Source organism: Ursus maritimus, unplaced genomic scaffold (assembly GCF_017311325.1).
Source record: "Ursus maritimus isolate PB19 unplaced genomic scaffold, ASM1731132v1 scaffold_14, whole genome shotgun sequence".
NCBI lineage: Eukaryota > Metazoa > Chordata > Mammalia > Carnivora > Ursidae > Ursus > Ursus maritimus.
This window is the reverse complement of record NW_024423786.1, coordinates 47,164,149-47,184,173: the sequence shown is the minus strand read 5'-3', so window position 1 is coordinate 47,184,173 and position 20,025 is coordinate 47,164,149. Positions and strand designations below refer to the sequence as shown.

At 44.0% G+C, this 20,025-nt stretch overlaps 1 protein-coding gene across 1 annotated transcript in view; it reads right to left on the bottom strand.

The window, feature by feature from the left end:
- Nucleotides 1-19,457, bottom strand: part of LOC103682107 (adhesion G protein-coupled receptor E2-like) — a 37,862-nt gene extending 18,405 nt beyond the window's left edge. Inside the window, exons 1-5 of the mRNA XM_008711693.2 lie at nucleotides 19,366-19,457; nucleotides 17,366-17,419; nucleotides 3,527-3,676; nucleotides 1,539-1,589; nucleotides 1,113-1,247 (exon numbers count right to left, since the gene is read on the bottom strand). Of these exons, the coding sequence (XP_008709915.2) occupies nucleotides 1,113-1,247; nucleotides 1,539-1,589; nucleotides 3,527-3,676; nucleotides 17,366-17,419; nucleotides 19,366-19,429 (454 nt within the window). The 5' untranslated portion in view covers nucleotides 19,430-19,457. The remainder of the gene's footprint in view (nucleotides 1-1,112; nucleotides 1,248-1,538; nucleotides 1,590-3,526; nucleotides 3,677-17,365; nucleotides 17,420-19,365) is intronic.
- Nucleotides 19,458-20,025: the final 568 nt, after the last annotated feature.

The following is a 20,025-nucleotide window of genomic DNA, read 5'->3' as shown; positions in this document are numbered from 1 at the left end:
AGGACGTGGAAAAAAGGGAACCTTGCTCCCTCCCTGTTGGAGGGAATGCAAATTAGTGCAGCCACTGTAGGAACAAATCTGGAGGTTCCTCAAAAAATTAAAAACAGAACTACTGTATGATCCAACAATTCCACTTCTGGGTATTTATTTGAAGAAACAAAAACACTAACTTGGAAAGATATCTGCATCCTTGTGTTCATTGCAGCGTTTACAATAGGCAAGGTAGGGAAACAACGTGTTTCTATCAATGCGTGAGTGGAGGATGAAACATTTGCAACAACACAGAGGGATCTTGAGGGCGTTGGGCTAAGTGAGCTGTGTGGGAGACAGAAGGACAAATGACATATGATTTCACTTATATGTGGAATCTAAAAACAAACAAACAAACAACAAACAAACAAACAAAACGACTCATAGAGCAAACGAGTGGGTGCCAGAGGAGGGGAGGAATTGGTGGAGGAGGCAAAATGGGTGTAGGCGGGAAATAAAAACCATGTAACTGTGTTTGCCTCATGGGGCTGCTGGGAGGAGCGAGGTGGGAAACCATGACCCTGAGGGGGCAGGAGTTCCCAGTGAGCTTACGCTAGGAGGAAAACCTGAGCTTCCAGGCCCTGGGTGTTTCTTCCCTCCTGTTGCTTCCACTCTCTCCCCTTTCCTTGCTCTATGAGAATAACCACAGTAATAACAGCAGTGCCCATGATAATAGCTTGTGTTTGACAGTCTGCTCTCTACTAGTCTACCTGTTCTTCATACATGTGAATTTTAAATCTTTCTCCATCCATGGGGGATAAGTACAGTGATTGTCCCCAAATTACAGACAAGCAAACTGAGGCATAGAGAGGAGAAATAATTTCCTACATGTCAGATGTAATCAGTGGTGAGCTGGACTTTGAACCTACATAGCTCAGCTCTGCTGTGTAAGCTTTCAACACCCTACCTACTGATCATGAAAACCTGATTGTCCACGTCCCTCGTACTCCCCCTGCCCTGTCACCTCTCTCTTTTCCTTAATGAAATGCTGGGTGCTGCTCTCAGTGAGGCTGAGGGCTTGGGACGCCCCACCAACTCCCCACTCTATCTCCATGCCTCTCCACCACCCCAAGCCCCTGTACCATCACAACTCTCCAACAGGCTGGTAAAAATCTCCCCAGACGAGGAATTGAATCCCGGGGAGCAGCGACAGGCGTTGGCATTGACACACGTGGATTTCGGAGGGCACCACTGAGCACAGTCTGTGTGGGCAGAGGCTGTGGGGACGAAGACCACAGTCAGAAGGTTCAAGAAATGGAGGGAGCCAGCTGCCAGCTGAGGGTCAGGAATAGAGCAGGGGAGGGTAGGGAAGGGATGGTTGCCATTGGAAGAGCTCAGAAAACTCTGGATGTTCAGGGAGGAAGAAACAGCTTCTTTTATACCCAGAAGACCATCTGCGAGCCTTACTTGTGGAATAAGCTCTCTTCCCTACCCCTTGTTGGTGAGAAAACCCGGACCCCAGCCTGCGCTCCCCAGCTTATGTCACCAGTGGCTGGCTGCAGACTCACGTTTCAGTTCCTGTACAGGCCCCAGTGTCAGCAGCAGCAGCACCAAGATCCCTGGGGCAGAAAAACAGATGAAAAAGAGAGGAGAGTCGAGTTCCAGTTTCAACCCATGTCTACATGGTCATTGCCTTCTTGGGGGGTGGTTCTGCCTGCAGCCCATGGCTTTCCAGCAGGATCCGGGAGGCCCTTATACTGGGTACAGAACCAAGACTCAGCCTGTCCCCTCCATCTCCCTGGACTCCCTGAGAAGTCAGTCAAGGATATCCACAGCTTTCATGGAACCCCAGAGGCTACAGGTGAGGGGACAGAGCCCACACTGATAGCTGATGTCAGGCACACAACGTAGAGACTCCAACGTCTCCCAAAGGAAGGGAGTTCATCTTGAAGGAGAAACTCTTCCAGTCCAGAGGTCTTGCCCACACGCAGGTTCTTTATTCCCTGGCAATAGCAGAAATCTGCTTGGAGAAGGCCCACTCTCTCCTCCGTGGTGAACGGGAGTCTTCAATTTCACATGGAGCATCCCATGGGGAAAGAGTGTGGCCGGATGGTCTGTTGTCCAGCTGTGGGTGGAAGTGGCCCAAGCTCTCTCAGTCTGCCAGGCCTGGTGCCCTCAGCTTCCCTGGGAGGCTCCCAGATGGAGTGGGGACATCACAGCCACCTGAGTCTCAAGTGAGGACTTGAACAAGTCCAGGGTGGGCCTTCCTGGGAACCACGTGCAGGGGAAATGCTGCATTCCCAACCAGGACCTGTCATGGTTCCCAGCGATGGCCTTTGTCCTGACTTTCCCCACGTGGCTTCTCACTGCATAACCTTTGGAATCTCCATTGGCCTGGCAGGACAGCACACTCCCATCCACACTATCTCTCAGACTCCAGTTCCACGGAGATGGACAAGACCTACACCTGAGCCAGGCCCTTTAAGGGGCTTGAGGGAAAGTGTCAAGGGAATGAAGGTGATGCTGGACAGGCAGGGTCACCTGGACAGTGGGCTCCAGGCTGGGGAGTACAGTGTCACTGATGTCCAGTCACGCAGCCTTGGGGCAGTGAAGTCGCCTTTTTGGATTCCTGTGAAGGCATTCTCTGGACTAAAAAAAAGTGGTGAGAATCCCCATCTGAGCAAGGCCAGCAGTGGGTGAGGGCTGGGTGGCTGGAGAGAGGAGCAGGTGCTAATGGGCGAGAGGTGGCAGATATTTCTGTCTTCTTGGCCCTTGGCCTCCCATAAGGGGTGCAGACCTGTGGGACCTGCCAAGTGGGGCTCAGCCTCCATCTTCTGTCCCTGAGTGTTTTGGGGCATGGGTTGACCTCCCTGGAAGAGGGTCAGGCCTCTGGCAATGGTCCCCTCTCTTTCCATCCGGTCCAGATGGCAGCCTCTTCCATTCACCTAAATCTTAGAGTGTGTGTAGGGTGGTCCAGTCACTCTTCCCACCCCCCCCACCTCTTCCAAGTCCCAGTCATCCGAGTTGCCCACAGACTTGTAAACTAAAATTATTGGGGAAGTTCAGGGCTGAGGCTTGCATGGGGAATTAGAGCTGGAAGGCAATAAAGCTAGTTTACAATGCCAGGAGGTGTCTTCTCCAGGTGGGGTTATTGGCCAGGGGCAGGGCTGGCCAGGGAAGGTGAGCCCTTCCTCGAATCTCCCCCCTTCCCACATTTCTGGACAGGGTTCCTGGGTCCATCCTGGTGTGGCCAAGCCTGTGTGGATTCCAGAGAGAGGGGAGAAGGTCTCATCCTGGCTGCCACTGATGAAGCAGAAGAAGACGCAGAAGAAGACACATATTGCACTGTGAGCTTGTGAAGTATCCTGAATGCCAGCCCTCTGTTTTCTGAAAATAAAGTGCCACATGGCAAGGGAGACGCTCCAAAATTGTGTGAGTGGCACTCTGCGGAGGGATCTGAGCCTCGGGGTTTGGAAAGGTGCCCAGAGCAGCTCTCTGATGCCTGGAGAAAGTGAGCTGAGTGATGGGGAGAAAGCAGGTGCAAAGTCGTGCTTACCTTGACACATGTTCTCAGTCTCATTCCTGAATGCTGTCTGAGAAATGAGCTCCTGTCTCAGGCCACACATGCAGTAGCTGCTGTCCATGCCCTGGCAGTCAGCATATGCTGGACAGGATCTTCTCAACTGTTTTTCACACATGTTGATGTCTGGAATACAACAGGATAAAGGGTCACTTCCCCGAGGAGTAAGTTCACCAGGGCTGACACCCTGGTCTGCAGTCTGACCCCCACAGTGAAGGCTGGACGGATGTGGCTCCCAGGCGGCACACCTGGAGCCGGTCTGAGCTGGAGCCAGCTTCTCCAAAAGCCTGCTCATGCTCTGCTCATCCCTGCTCTCTGGCTGGGCCCCAGGGCACCTAGATTCAGACACTCTGCTGTGCCATGATGGGGGCTGGAAGGAGGTCTGCACCCCTTTCTGCAGACCTTGTGAAAAAAACAGAGGCAGTGAGTCAGGCTCTGGACCCTCCCCTGTGGTGCTGTTTGCACCATTGGAGACCTGGGGTGGCCTCTCGTCAGGGCGTGGAAGGCCACCCTGGACGCTGAGGCAGTGGAGGGAGTCATGGCCTGGGGGCTGTCCAGGGTGACACTCATCATTCACCCCTGTGGATAGAAGCAGATGGTCATGTCCCTGCCCGTTGATGGTTTCCACCCACTTTACTCACGGTGGTCCAAGTACACCTCAGAATCCTCATCACGCACGCCCTCAAATCCCAATGTCAGGCCTTTACCAGTTGCCCCAGGATGCCCCTGGGGGGAATTCCCTTTAATTAGAGCCCATAATAGATGGGAAATGAAGAAGCAACAGGAGGCTGCTCACAGCTGAGTCATCGCAGGGTGGCTTCCTGGCCTCCTATCTCTCCTTGTTCTCTAAACCTGAAAGAAGCCTGTGAGCCAGGTCCCTGTGAGTAGCTCAGGGACCCACAGGGCAGGGGCTACACATCACTGGCTAAAAATAACAGTCCAATAAGAACCAGCAAGTCAAGGGGCGCCTGGGTGGTGCAGTTGTTAAGCGTCTGCCTTCGGCTCAGGGTGTGATCCCAGCGTTTTGGGATCGAGCCCCACATCAGGCTTCTTTGCTAGGAGCCTGCTTCCTCTCCCACTCCCCCTGCTTGTGTTCCCTCTTTCACTGGGTGTCTCTCTCTGTCAAATAAATAAAATTAAAAAAAAAAAACAACCCAAAAAACCAGCAAGTCAAGAATGCATCAAAATGCAGGGACAGAATATTTTCTCCTGTACATTCCAATCAGGGCAAAAAGACTTTTAGAGCCTGAAAGGACTCAGGACTCATGCTGAGTCAGGGCAGGCAACTGGGTCCCCCAGAGCAGTTTCCTACCTGAGCTCGTGGACATCCTATCTAAGGCCCCAGGCTCAGGCTGTGGGTGTCAGCACCAGAACAGGACAGGATGTGGGAAGACACACACCTGACACATTCCTGTTCACCCCCATCTGAACAATGGGACCGCCCTCTTCTCTTCTCAGATGGTGGCAGTGGCTGGACACCTGCCTTCAAGGTTGTTGGGTGGGTGGAGTGCAGTGGGGGACAGGTGGGTATGAGGTGTGTGGGTGGGGAAGACATGATGATGAGAAATCCTCAACCTGACAGGTGTGCTCCTAGGAAGGAGCTGGGATCCAGGCACACCATCAGCAGGGCTCCCCGCCATGCTCACCCAGCCACGAGTCTCCATGAGACACAGCGCAAATGCACGGGGGATCCGTTAGGGTTACCTCTCAGGCATAGAGGGCTGGGCGGGAATCAATACCACCCTTTATTCTATGGTCAATTTACTTGCCCCCAAATATTAAATGACACATGGATATTTAGAAGGACAAAGAAAATGTAAAAAAATAAAAACAAAAAAATCACCCCTAAGTCCACTACACAGACTACTGGTAAATTTTAGGGTATTTTTTCTTATCTTTTCAAACATACTAGGAATTTTTCCTTTACTTACCAATATATATGCATCTAGGACTATTGTGCGTACATGAAAATATTTCTTGGTATAAAAACTGTACATTTTCCTCCTTTCCCCTATTTTCTTATTGTAGTGAAATGCACACAACAAAATTTTCCATCTTAACCATTTTTAAGTATTAAAATTTCCTTTTATGATCTTATTTTCTTGAATAAAAGCTCCTCAGTGGCATTGTAAAATGTGTTTTAAAGCAAATTTTAGTTCCAGATTCCTTTGTTCAAGTTGTATTTATTTTTCTTAGAGGAAAAACTATTTTCATCTTTCTTTTTTTTTTTTTTTAAGATTTTTATTTTGTTTATCTGACAGAGAAAGAGAGGGAGAGAGCAATAGCAGGGGGAGCAGCAGGCAGAGGGAGAAGGAGAAGAGGGCTCCCTGGGAGCCTGATGTGGGGCTCAATCCCAGGACCCTGGGATCATGACCTGAGCTGAAGGCAGACGCTCAACTGGCTGAGCCACCCAGGCGCCCCAATTTTTGTTTTTCTCATTTGAGAAAAATAGTTGATTTTCTTTCTGAGATTGAAAATTTTTTCTTTCTTTTTCTTTCTCTTTCTTTTCTTTCTTTCTTCTTCAGCATAGTTTAACAACTGTGTTGTTTTAAAGTTAAGGTTATCTTACCAATCCATTATTAGTATTTATTTATTTATTTATTTATTTATTTATTTTTATTTTAATTTTTAAAAATCATATCACATGCCCTTCTTAATTCCTATCACCCAGTTACCCCATGCCCCCCATGCACTTCCCTTTCTGCAACCCTCAGTTTGCTTCCTGGAGTCAAGATTCTCATGTGGTTTGTCTCCCTCAATGATTTCCTCCCATTCAGTTTTCCCTTCCTTCCCCTATTGTCCTCTGCACTATTTCTTATGTTCCACATATGCGTGAAACCATATGATAATTGTGTTTCTTTGCTTGACTTATTTCTTTTTAGGTTAAAATTACGTTACCTTTATTTGAATGTTTTGAAAAGATATATGTAACAGGATTTTAAAAAGCATACACTTCTAGTTTTGTATCATTTCTTAAGCAGATATGTAGTGTAATTAAATTCTTGGATTTTGAAAGTTTTTTAAGGTTATTTGAGAGACAGAGAGAGAGCGGGGGAGGGGCAGAGGGAGAGGGGACAAGCCGAGACCCTGCTGAGCAGGGAGCTTGACGTGGGGCTCTATCCTAGGACCCTGAGATCACAACCTGAGATGAAATCAATACTCAGTTGCTTAACTGACTGAGCCACCCAGGTGCCCTGAAAGTTTGCTTTTATATACTTAAAAAATTATTTCAGGAGCAAAATAAATGATTTAAATAGTACTAAACAATATTATCTTATTCGTGCATAGGGCTCTTTAGCTTATAAAGTGTTTTTTTATTGTTGTTTATCGCAACATTATTTACAATAGCCAAGATATGGAAGCAACCTGAGTGTCCATCAACAGATGAGTGGATAAGGGAGATGTGGTATATACAAATGGAATATTACAGAGCCATAAAAAGGATGAGATTGTGCCATTTGAGACAATATGAATGGACCTAGAGGGTATGACTTTAAGTGAAATAAGATTGAGAAAGACAAGTACCATATGATATCACTCATAAATGGTATCTTAACCCCCCCAAATGAATAAAACAAAAGAATCAGACCTATAAATACATAAAGCTAACTGGTGGTTGCCAGAGGAGAGTAGGGCTGGGGGGTGGGTGAAGGGGAATGGGAAATACAGGCTATCAATTATGGAATGAATCAATCATGGGAAGAAAAGGCACAGCATATTATGATATCATTTTTTTAGGAAGTAAATTTATTAAAAGAACTTTCAGGTAAGCAATTCAGTTGCTCATTGGGGTCATGATACTAGAAAACAACAAATACGTAATTTTAGGGCATATAAGTACCATGAGATAAATTAGATTTAAAAAAGTTACTACTGATATTAATGAAATAAAAAAAGGAAATCGACTAAAAGACTTGCTCTCCTGAAATTATTCTAATGTCTTTAAAAGAAAGATGACTAACTTTAAAATATTTTATGCAAGAGTACATTTTTGAGATTAGACTATTACAATTTTATCATTTTTTCTTTTTACTGATCTCTTTTTTTTTTTTAAAGATTTTATTTATTTATTCGACAGAGATAGAGACAGCCAGCGAGAGAGGGAACACAGGCAGGGGGAGTGGGAGAGGAAGAAGCAGGCTCATAGCGGAGGAGCCTGATGTGGGGCTCGATCCCATAATGCTAGGATCACGCCCTGAGCCGAAGGCAGACGCCCAACCGCTGTGCCACCCAGGCGCCCCTCTTTTTACTGATCTCTTAAGCTTAAATCCTCCTTTAAAATTCATGATGACAAAAGTAAAAATGAATTTGAAAGAACCCCAATGTAATTTTTAGCTAAAATAATAATTTACTCAAATTTAACAAAGTTGTTTAAAATGCTCAGAATATTATTAGGCATATCACTTAAAGAATTCAAATGAATCTTGAAAGTGCTAAGCTTATGAGATTTGCAAAATTAACTTTGTAATTACTGTGTGTCACAAAACACAGTGCTGATAGGCATTTTCCAACTGAATGAAGCGCAATTTAAGCAATGAAGAATATAAGTAGTGGAGTATCAATAGATAATTTTGGCATCACCAAACCTTACTCGTAAGAGTGCATCAGAAAATAAATACTAGATGTTTCGTAGCACGTCACAGAGACAAGGATTCAAGAATTCAGGAATCCAGGGAGTTAAGATGGCGGAGGAGTAGGAGACACCGTTTTCAGCCGGTCCCATGAGTCGAGCTGGATAGGTACCAGACCAGCCTAAACAACCACGGAACCAGCCGGAGATGCAGGAAGAAGCATCTAGATCTCTACAAATGAACATCTCCAGCGCTGAGTATTGAGGTACGAAGCGGGGAGCCATGAAAACGTGCACAGATATCGGAAGATAAACGGAAGGGGGAGGGAGGAGAGCGGCGGGCTCGTGGTTGGCACCCGCAAAACAGCAGACTGAGACCATGAGCCGGGTGCGCGCACCACCAGGCATCTCGCGGAACACTGGAATCCCGGTGTGCTCACTGGATTCAGACTGAGACCGGGAACTTCCGGAGCGCGCGCGGGGTGGCTGGCGGCTGGCGGCGTTAGAAACACAAAGGACAGAAAGGCGCCGGCCCTGGAAGTGAGGGCTGGGACGCCGGGTGTGGGGCGCACATCCCGGGACGCTGCAGGGTTGAGCAGCACCAACAGTAACAGAGTTCAAGTGGCCAGAACAGTAGTAGAGAACGGACCGCAATCCCTCTGTTCTGTGACAGAGGCTGAAATTTGGCTGTTGCTGCTCTGACTCTCAGAAGAGGCACAGCAAACCGCCAGGGAAAGCCGCCAGAGAACAAAAGCCTGGAAATACCGGCTCAGAGAGTGCCCATCCCCATCCCCCCTTGCAGGGGACACGGAGACTCTACCCAAACAGGGTTGCCTGAGTATTGGCGTGGCAGGCCCCTCCCCCAGAACACAGAAGGCAAGCTGAAAAATCAAGAAGCCCATAACCCGGGCGCCTGGGTGGCGCAGTCATTGAGCGCCTGTCTTCGGCTTAGGGCGTGATCCCGGCGTTCCGGAAAGGAGTCCCTCATCGGGCTCCTCCGCTGGGAGCCTGCTTCTTCCTCTCCCACTCCCCTGCTTCTGTTCCCTCTCTCGCTGGTTGGCTGCCACATAAATAAATAAATATTCTTTAAAGAAGAAGCCCACATCCCTAAGATCCCTATAAAACAAGGGGCACGGCCTGGGACCCAGTCAATAATTTGGGCTCTGGAAACCCCGCAACCTCTCTTCATCAGAATGACAAGAAGGAGAAGCCCCCCCCCAGCAAAGAAAAGACAGTGAGTCTGTGGCCTCTGCCACAGAAATAATGGATATGGATGTAACCAAATCATCAGAAATGGAATTCAGAGTAACGATGGTCAAAATGATGAGTAGAATTGAAAAAACTATTAACGAAAAGGTTACTGAGAATATAGAATCCTTAAGGACAGAAATGAGAGCGAATCTGACAGAAATTAAAAATTCTATGAGCCAAATGCAGGCAAAACTAGAGGCTCTGATGGCCAGGGTCGCAGAAGCAGAGGAACGGGTTAGTGAATTGGAGGATGGGTTAATAGAGGAAAAAATGAAAATAGAAGATGGTCTTAAAAAAATCCACGCCCACGAATGTAGGTTACGGGAGATTACTGACTCAATGAAACGATCCAATGTTAGAATCATCGGCATCCCCGAGGGGGTGGAGAAAAACAGAGGTCTAGAAGAGATATTTGAACAAATTGTAGCTGAAAACTTCCCTAATCTAGCAAGGGAAACAAACATTCGTGTCCAAGAGGCAGAGAGGACCCCTCCCAAGCTCAACCACGACAAACCTACGCCACGTCACGTCATAGTGCAATTCGCAAATATTAGATGCAAGGATACAGTATTGAAAGCGGCCAGGGCAAAGAAATTTCTCACGTACCAAGGCAAAAGCATCAGAATTACGTCAGACCTGTCTACACAGACCTGGAATGAGAGAAAGGGTTGGGGGAGCATATTTAAAGCTCTTTCAGAGAAAAACATGCAGCCAAGGATCCTTTATCCAGCAAGGCTGTCATTCAGAATTGATGGAGAAATAAAGACATTTCAGAATCGCCAGTCACTAACCAATTTTGTAACCACGAAACCAGCCCTACAGGAGATATTACGGGGGGTTCTATAAAAGTAAAAAGGCCCCAAGAGTGATACAGAACAGAAAGTCACAGCCAATACAAACAAAGACTTTACTGGCAACATGGCAACATTAAAATCATATCTCTCAGTAATCAGTCTTAATGTAAATGGTTTGAACCATCCCATAAAACGCCACAGGGTTGCAGATTGGATAAAAAGAAATGACCCATCCATTTGCTGTCTACAAGAGACTCATTTCGAACCCAAAGATGCATTCAGACTGAGAGTAAGGGGATGGAGTACCATCTTTCACGCAAATGGACCTCAAAAGAAAGCTGGGGTAGCAATTCTCATATCAGATAAATTGGATTTTAAACTACAGACTATAGTTAGAGATGCAGAAGGGCACTATATTATTCTTAAGGGAAGTATTCAACAAGTGGATATGACAATTATAAATATATATGCCCCCAACAGGGGAGCAGCAAGATACACAAGCCAACTCTTAACCAGAATAAAGAGACATATAAATAAAAATACATTAATAGTAGGGGACCTCAACACTCCACTCTCAGAAATAGACAGAACACCCTGGCAAAAACTAAGCAAAGAATCAAAGGCTTTGAATGCCATACTCGACGAGTTGGACCTCATAGATATATATAGAACACTACACCCCAGAACCAAAGAATACTCATTCTATTCTAATGCCCATGGAACATTCTCAAGAATAGACCATGTTCTGGGACACAAAACAGGTCTCAACCGATACCAAAAGATTGAAATTATCCCCTGCATATTCTCAGACCACAACGCTCTGAAATTGGAACTCAACCACAAGGAAAAATTTGGAAGAAACTCAAACACTTGGAGACTAAGAACCATCCTGCTCAGGAATGACTCGATAAACCAGGAAATCAAAAATCAAATTAAACAATTTATGGAGACCAAAGAGAATGAAAATACAACAGTCCAAAACCTATGGGATACTGCAAAGGCAGTCCTAAGGGGGAAATACATAGCCATCCAAGCCTCACTCAAAAGAATAGAAAAATCTAAAATGCAGTTTTCATATTCTCACCTCAAGAAGCTGGAACAGCAACAGAGGGACAGGCCTAATCCACGCACGAGGAAGCAGTTGACCAAAATTAGAGCTGAAATCAATCAAGCAGAAACCAGAAGTACAGTAGAGCAGATCAACAGGACTAGAAGCTGGTTCTTGGAGAGAATCAATAAAATTGACAGACCACTGGCAAGACTTATCCAAAAGAAAAGAGAAAGGACCCAGATTATTAAAATTATGAATGAAAAAGGAGAGGTCACGACGAGCACCATTGAGATTGGAAGGATTATTAGAAATTTTTATCAACAGCTATATGCCAATAAACTAAGCAATCTGGAAGAGATGGAATCCTTCCTGGAAACCTATAAACTATCAATATTGAAACCGGAAGAAAATGATTCCTTAAACAGGCTAATTAATTATGAAGAAATTGATTCAGTGATAAACAACCTTCCAATAACAAAACTCCAGGCCCGGATGGTTTTCCTGGGGAATTCTACCAAACATTCAAAGAAGAAATAATACCTATTCTCCTAAAGCTATTTCAAAAAATAGAAACAGAAGGAAAGCTACCAAACTCATTCTATGAGGCCAATATTACCTTGATCCCCAAACCAGGCAAAGACCCCCTCAAAAAGGAGAATTACAGACCGATTTCCCTAATGAATATGGACGCAAAAATCCTCAACAAGATACTTGCTAATAGAATCCAACAGTACATTAAAAGGATTATCCATCACGATCAAGTGGGATTCATACCTGGGATGCAAGCGTGGTTCAATATTCGCAAATCAATCAGCGTGATACATCATATCAACAAGAAAAGACTCAGGAACCATATGATCCTCTCAATCAATGCCGAAAAAGCATTTGACAAAATACAGCATCCTTTCCTGATTAAAACCCTTCAGAGTGTAGGAATAGAAGGTACATTTCTCAATCTCATAAAAGCCATCTATGAAAAGCCTACTGCAAATATTATTCTCAATGGGGAAAAGCTGGAAGCCTTTCCCTTAAGATCAGGAACTCGACAAGGATGCCCACTCTCGCCACTATTATTCAACATAGTACTAGAAGTCCTTGCAACAGCAATCAGACGACAAAAAGGGATCAAAGGTATTCAAATTGGCAAAGAAGAAGTCAAAATGTCTCTCTTTGCAGATGACATGATACTCTATATGGAAAACCCAAAAGAAGCCACTCCCAAACTATTAGAAGTTATAGAGCAATTCAGTAACGTGGCGGGATACAAAATCAATGCTCAGAAATCAGTTGCATTTCTATACACGAATAACGAGACCGAAGAAAGAGAAATTAGGGAATCCATCCCATTTACAATAGCACCAAAAACCATACGTTACCTTGGAATTAACTTAACCAGAGACGTAAAGGACCTATATTCTAGAAACTATAAATCACTCTTGAAAGACATTGAGGAAGACATAAAAAGATGGAAAGATATTCCATGCTCATGGATCGGAAGAATTAACATAGTTAAAATGTCCATGCTACCCAGAGCAATCTACACTTTCAATGCTATCCCGATCAAAATACCAAGGACATTTTTCAAAGAACTGGAACAAACAGTCCTTAAATTTGTATGGAAACAGAAAAGGCCCCGAATCTCCAAGGAACTGTTGAAAAGGAAAAACAAAGCTGGGGGCATCACAATGCCGGATTTCGAGCTGTACTACAAAGCTGTGATCACAAAGACAGCATGGTACTGGCACAAAAACAGACACATAGACCAATGGAACAGAATAGAGAGCCCAGAAATGGACCCTCGGCTCTTTGGGCAACTAATATTTGATAAAGCAGGAAAAAACATCCGGTGGGAAAAAGACAGTCTCTTCAATAAATGGTGCTGGGAAAATTGGACAGCTACATGCAAAAGAATGAAACTTGACCACTCTCTCACACCATACACAAAAATAAACTCCAAATGGATGAAAGACCTCGATGTGAGACAGGAATCCATCAAAATTCTAGAGGAGAACATAGGCAGCAACCTCTACGACATCGGCCAAAGCAACCTTTTTCATGACACATCCCCAAAGGCAAGAGAAACAAAAGATAAAATGAATTTATGGGACTTCATCAAGATTAAAAGTTTCTGCACATCCAAGGAAACAGTCAGAAAAACTAAGAGGCAGCCCACGGAATGGGAGAAGATATTTGCAAATGACACTACAGATAAAGGACTGGTATCCAAGATCTACAAAGAACTTCTCAAACTCAATACACGAGAAACAAATAAACAAATCAAAAAATGGGCAGAAGATATGAACAGACACTTTTCCAATGAAGACATACAAATGGCTAACAGACACATGAAAAAATGTTCAAAATCATTAGCCATCAAGGAAATTCAAATCAAAACCACACTGAGATACCACCTTACGCCAGTTAGCATGGCAAAAATAGACAAGGCACAAAACAACAATTGTTGGAGAGGATGTGGAGAAAGGGGATCCCTCCTACATTGTTGGTGGGAATGCAAGTTGGTACAGCCACTCTGGAAAACCGTGTGGAGGTCCCTTAAAAAGTTAAAAATTGAGCTACCCTATGATCCAGCCATTGCACTACTGGGTGTTTACCCCAACGATACAGACGTAGTGAAGAGAAGGGCCATATGCACCCCAATGTTCATAGCAGCAATGTCCACAATAGCTAAATCGTGGAAGGAGCCGAAATGCCCTTCAACAGATGACTGGATTAAAAGTTGTGGTCCATATATACGATGGAATATTACTCAGCTATCAGGAAGAACGACTTCTCAACATTTGCTACAACATGGATGGCACTGGAGGAGATAATGCTAAGTGAAATAAGTCAAGCAGAGAAAGACAACTATCATATGATTTCTCTCATCTATGGAACATAAGAACTAGGATGATCGGTAGGGGAAGAAAGGGATAAAGAAAGGGGGGTAATCAGAAGGGGGAATGAAACATGAGAGACTATGGACTCTGAGAAACAAACTGAGGGCCTCCGAGGGGAAGGGGGTGGGGGAATGGGATTGGCTGGTGATGGGTAGTAAGGAGGGCACGTATTGCATGGAGCACTGGGTGTTATACGCAACTAATGAATCATCGAGCCTTACATTGGAAACCGGGGATGTACTGTATGGTGACTAACATAATATAATAAAAAAATCATTAAAAAAATAAATAAATAAAAAAAAGAAAAGAAAATAAATACTAAATTTTTGTGTAAAATCCATACAGTTTATTTTATTATCTGATTTGGATATTCCACTGAAATATCTACAGTAATCATATCAAGTTGTTTAAATAATGCATACTTTGAATAACAACAAAAATGTTTAATTTTCTTTCTGAAATTTATTTTATTTTTATTTGAATGATTATACTAAAGCTGTCTCTAAACAAGTTTTTTTTCTGTATTGATTAGTTTATTATTTTTATTTATTAAGCAGATGATACAAATAAAAAATTATAATTCAACAAGAAAAAAAAAAGGCACAGCATCAGGAATATAGTCAATTCTATTGTAACAGCCAAGTGTTGCTTTATGATGAAAGATGGTAGCTGCACTTGTGGTGAACACGGCATAGTGTATAAATTTGTCTAATCATTATGTTGTACGTCTGAAACTAATGTAACATTGTGTGCGAACTATACTCAAATGTAAAAGACTTTAGAAATGTTTTCTTTCATTTTTAAAATATATTTTCATTGAAGCATAATTAACATACAGTGTTATATTAGTTTCAGACGTACAACATAATGATTTAACAGTTCTAAACATTACTCAGTGCTCACCATGGTGACTGACGTCATCACTTGCCCCCAAACAATGTTATTATAGTATTATTGACTATATTCCCCATGCTGTGCTTCTCATCTCTGTGACTTATTTATTTTAGAGCTGGAAGTTCATACCTCCTAATCCCCTTTATCTATTTTGCCCATCCCCCTCCCACCTCCCCTCTGGCAACCACCAATTTGCTCTCTGTATTTAAGAGTCTCTCTCTCTCTCTCTCTCTATATATATATATATAAAACAAAGTTTTATATTTTGGATTCCACATATATGTGAAATCATACGGTATTTGTCTTTCTCAGACCGACTTATTGCACTTGACATTGTGCCTTTTAGGTCCATTCATACTGTTGCAGATGGCAAGATCTCTTTTTTATGGGTGAGTGATACTCCATTGCAGATAAATGATACATCTTATTTCTCATTTCATCCATGGAGGAACACTTGAGTTGCTTCCATATCTTGGCCATTGTAAATAATGCTGCTATAAATGTTAAGGGTGCATAAATCTTTTTGAATTAGTGTTTTTGTTTTCTTTGGCTAAACACTCAGTAGGGAAATTACTGGATCGTATGATATTTCTATTTATAATTTTTTGAGGAACCTCCATACTGTTTTCCACAGTGGCTACACCAATTTCCATTCCCACTAACAGTGTACGAGGGTTCCTTTTTCTCCACATCCTCACCAATACTTAAAACCCCCCTGGTTTTATACCTGAACATGTTTCTACTACTTTATTAGTTGTAAGACCTTGGGTAAGTCACTCGATCTCTTTGAGCCTAAATTTGATAATTTAAAGAATGATACTACCCTGAAATCATGAAGTTCATAGAAGAAAACAGGGAGTGAGCTTATTGATGTGGGTGTAGGCAATGACTTGTGGGACTTGACACCAAAAGCAAAGTCAACAAAAACAAAAATAGGCAAGAGGGACCATATCAAACTAACAACTTCTGTACAGCAAGGGAAAGCATCAACAAAATGAAAAGGCAATCTACAATTTGGGAGAAAATATTTGCAAATCATATTATCTCATAAAGGATTAACATCCAAAATATATGAAGAATTCATGCAATTCAATAGCAAAAACCCCCCAAAGATTATTATTAATCAATTTAAAGATGGGTAGAGGGTCTGAATATATATTTTTCCAAAGAAGACATCCAAATGGCCAAGGGATACATGAAAATGTACTCAACACCACTAGTCACCAGGGAAATGAAAATCAAAACCATAATGAGATATCACCTTACAGCTGTCAGAATGGCTGTTATAAAAAAGACAAGAAATAACAACTGTTGGTGAAGATGTGGGAAAAAGGGAAACATGTGCCCTGTTGGAGGAAATTTAAATTGGGAAACCATGATCCTGAGGAGGCCGGAGTTCCTGGTGAGCTCATGCCAGGAGGAAAACCTGAGCTTTCAGGCCCTGGGTGTTTCTTCCCTCCTGTTGTTTTCAATCTCTCCCCTTTCCTTGTGCTATGAGAATAACCACAGTAATAACAGCAGCGACCATGATAATAGCTTGTGTTTGACAGTCTGCTCTCTACTAGTCTTTACCTGTTCTTCACACACGTGAATTTTAAATCTCACTCCATCCTTGGGGAATAGGTACTATGATTGTCCCCAATTTACAGACAAGCAAACTTAAGCATAGAGAGGAGAAAAAATTTCCTACATGTCAGATGTAATCAGCGGTGAGCTGGACTTTGAACCCACGTAGCTCAGCTCTGCTGGGTAAGCTCTCAACACCCTACCTACTGATCATGAAAACCTGATTGTCCACTTCCCTCATACTCCCCTGCCCTGTTACCTCTCTCTTTTCCTTAATGAAGTGCTGGGTGCTGTTCTCAGTGAGGCTGAGGGCTTGGGATGCCCCACCATCTCCCTGCTCTGTCTCCATGCCTCTCCACCACCCCAAGTCCCTGTACCATCACAACTCTCCAATAAGCTGGTAAAAATCTCCCCAAAGAACTGAATCCTGGAGAACAGTGACATATGATGGCATTGGCCCATGGAGAGTTCATGGGGCACCAGTGAGCACAGTTGTGGGGGAACTAGCAGTGGGGTTGGAGACCACAGCCAGAAGTTTCAAGGAATGGATGAAGCTAGCTGCCAGCTAAGAGTCCACGAGTAGAGTAGGAGAGGGTAGGGAAGGGATGGCTGCCATCAGAAGAGGAAAAGACAGAAGACTGGACATTTAGAGAGGAAAAAACAGTTTCTCTCATCTCCAGAAGACCATCCTGGAGCCACTTGGAGAATAAGCCTCCTTTACCCCTTGTCAGTGCAGAACACAGACCCAGCATGCACTCCTGAGCTTATGTCACTAAGTCTGGGCAATCTCACCTCTACTGCTCTGGGCTGCAGCTCCCAATATCAACAGCAGCAGCGTCAAGAGTCCTAGGGAAGAAAAAACAGTGAGAGAACAAAGAGGAGAGTGGAGCTCCAGTTTCAACTCCTGGTGGCATGCTCATTGCCTCCTGGAGGAGGGGGTGGCTCTAACCCTGCAGCTCACAGCTTTCCAACAGCATCCACAAGGCTCTTGTACCTTATGTAGAATTGAGGACCAGTCCTGTTCCCTCCCTTTCCAAGGACTCCCTGAGGAGTCAGTCACTATCAGACACCACCCTCATAGAGCCTCTGTGTTACAGGTAAGGGGACAGAATAGACACAGACAGCTGATATCAGGCACACAACTTAGAAATTCCAGCCTCTCCTGATGGAGGCGGTAAATCTTGCAGCACAAAGTCCTCAGATTGGCGTGCTTTGCCCATAGCCAGGTCCTTTGTTCTCTGGCGATGGCAGAAATCTACCTTGAGGATTTCTCTTCCAGGATCCACATGTTTTGGGGCACAGAAGAAGAGCATGGGTTTGGGAGTCAGCCAGCCCTAAGTCTGAGTCCCAGGACAGTGGTATTGGCCAGGCAGGGAGCCCAGGAATCACAAGAGGGGGAGCTGGTGATCGGTGAGGGGTGAGAACTAAGGCACCAGCAGGTGGAGCCACCATCTCCTGGTTGGGTGGCCTCTCCCGGTGCAGCACCCATAGCTCTATGGTTCCTTCCAAGTGAGCTCCTGCCCTCCTACAGCGCACTGAGGGCACAGCCTTTCCCTTTATCTCCCAGTCTGGTCCTGAGTGATGAGTCACCAGACAGGCTTCATGGTATGAAAACCACGGCAGGTGTGAAGGAATCTACCCTACAGCAATCACCTGTCCACCTGTTAGAGTCTGTCATTCCATTCATGGGAGGCAATGAACCCTGTGAAAATCTTTCCATATCTCAATCCCTTTATAGGATTTTCCTAAAATGTGCCCAGTACTAAAAATAATCATCTTCTGGACATCAGATGATGAGAAATGTGGCTATTTTCACAAAAATCAGGGAACAAATTACAACCAATGAGGATAATATATAAGGAACATTTAACTTGCTCCATAACAGGTATTATCCTAAGCATCAAGGGGAAGAAAGACTAACCAGCATTAAGCTGTCCTTGCTATTATGCACTGTTATTGCCCTTTCAACTATTCCATGACCCACACAAAGCCTATGGACTAAGAGATGATGCTCTTCTTAGCTCATTAGAGTTTTCAGATAATTTGATTATGTACTCTTGTGAAAAAAATAGTATAGGTAGTATGAGGGTTAATTTCATGTATCAATTTGGCTGGGCCACAGCACCCAGATATTTGGTCAAACACTCATCTAGATATTGCTGTGCAGGTGTTTTTTAGACGAGATTAACAAATCAGTAGACTCTGAGTAAAGCAGATTACCTCCATAATGTGGGTGGGCCTCATCTAATCAGTTGAAGACCTTGGGAGAAAAAAGACTGACCTCCTCCTCTGAGGAGGGAATTCTGCTTCCAGACTGACTTCAGACTTGAGATGTAACATCAAGTCAGCCTGCTGGCCTGCCCTGCGGAATATCAATTTCCCAGCCTGACAATCTCATGAACCAATTCCTTAAAGTGAATGAATCTCTCTCTTTCTCTCTCTCCCTCACCCCTCTCTCCATCACACACACAGATAGACACACAGACACACACAAACAGACACAGACACACACACACTTTATACTGGTTCTGTTTCTCTGGAGAAACTGGACCAATATATGTGGTAAAATGAGAAATCTCTGTGGGGTTGGCTCCGGGAGTAAGTTTTACTTATTTTCTCCTTTGAGACAATATAAATGAGCCAATATCGTTCCTAAAATCTCTTCCTTTTGTCCTTTATAGAGAAAGTGGGAGGACAAAACAGATGATCAAGAACACAGAATATTCTCTAACTGGATAGACAGTTTCCAGATAGCTTTAGTTATCTGTCATTATTGTTGTAATTCTACCTACCCGGCAGCAGTGGACTTCTGTTTGTCATGGTGCAGACACCCGCGAGCCCGGGCACAGAGGACATCTGGTCTTGGTCTGTGTGTGTTATAAAGACTTCCTGTTTTAAGTCTGACTTGGGTTCTAGTGGAGCTGCCATAGGAAACCACTGGTCTGGATCCTTCTTTCCCGACAATCTGTCTTGTGATTAACGTCTCAGAAACTCCACTTCTATTTTTTAAGTTATTTGCGTAGCATTACTGGTGTTTGTACTGAAAGCCTCCTTGAAGGATGTTTTTAAATCTTTGTGGTATAGGAAGATGTGGTCCTCTGTATTATAAGAACTTCCCAATGTGAAGAATTACTCTGCTGGTCTTTCTACCCCATGAAGACCTTGGATCAGAGTCAACAGAATTAACTATTTAGTATCTGTTAGAAGACAGTTTTTTAAAAAAAGATTTATTTAATTTATTTAATTTAAATTCAATTCGCCAACATATAGCACATCATTAGTTTTTCATATAATGTTCAATGATATATTGGTTGCATATAACACCCAGTGCTTTTTTATTTTAGAGGGAAAGAGAGCGAACGAGAGAGAGAAAGAGTGTGAGTGGGGGGAAGGGCAGAGGGAGGGAGAGAATCTCAAGCAGACGTGCTGCTGAGCACGGACACCCCCCCCCC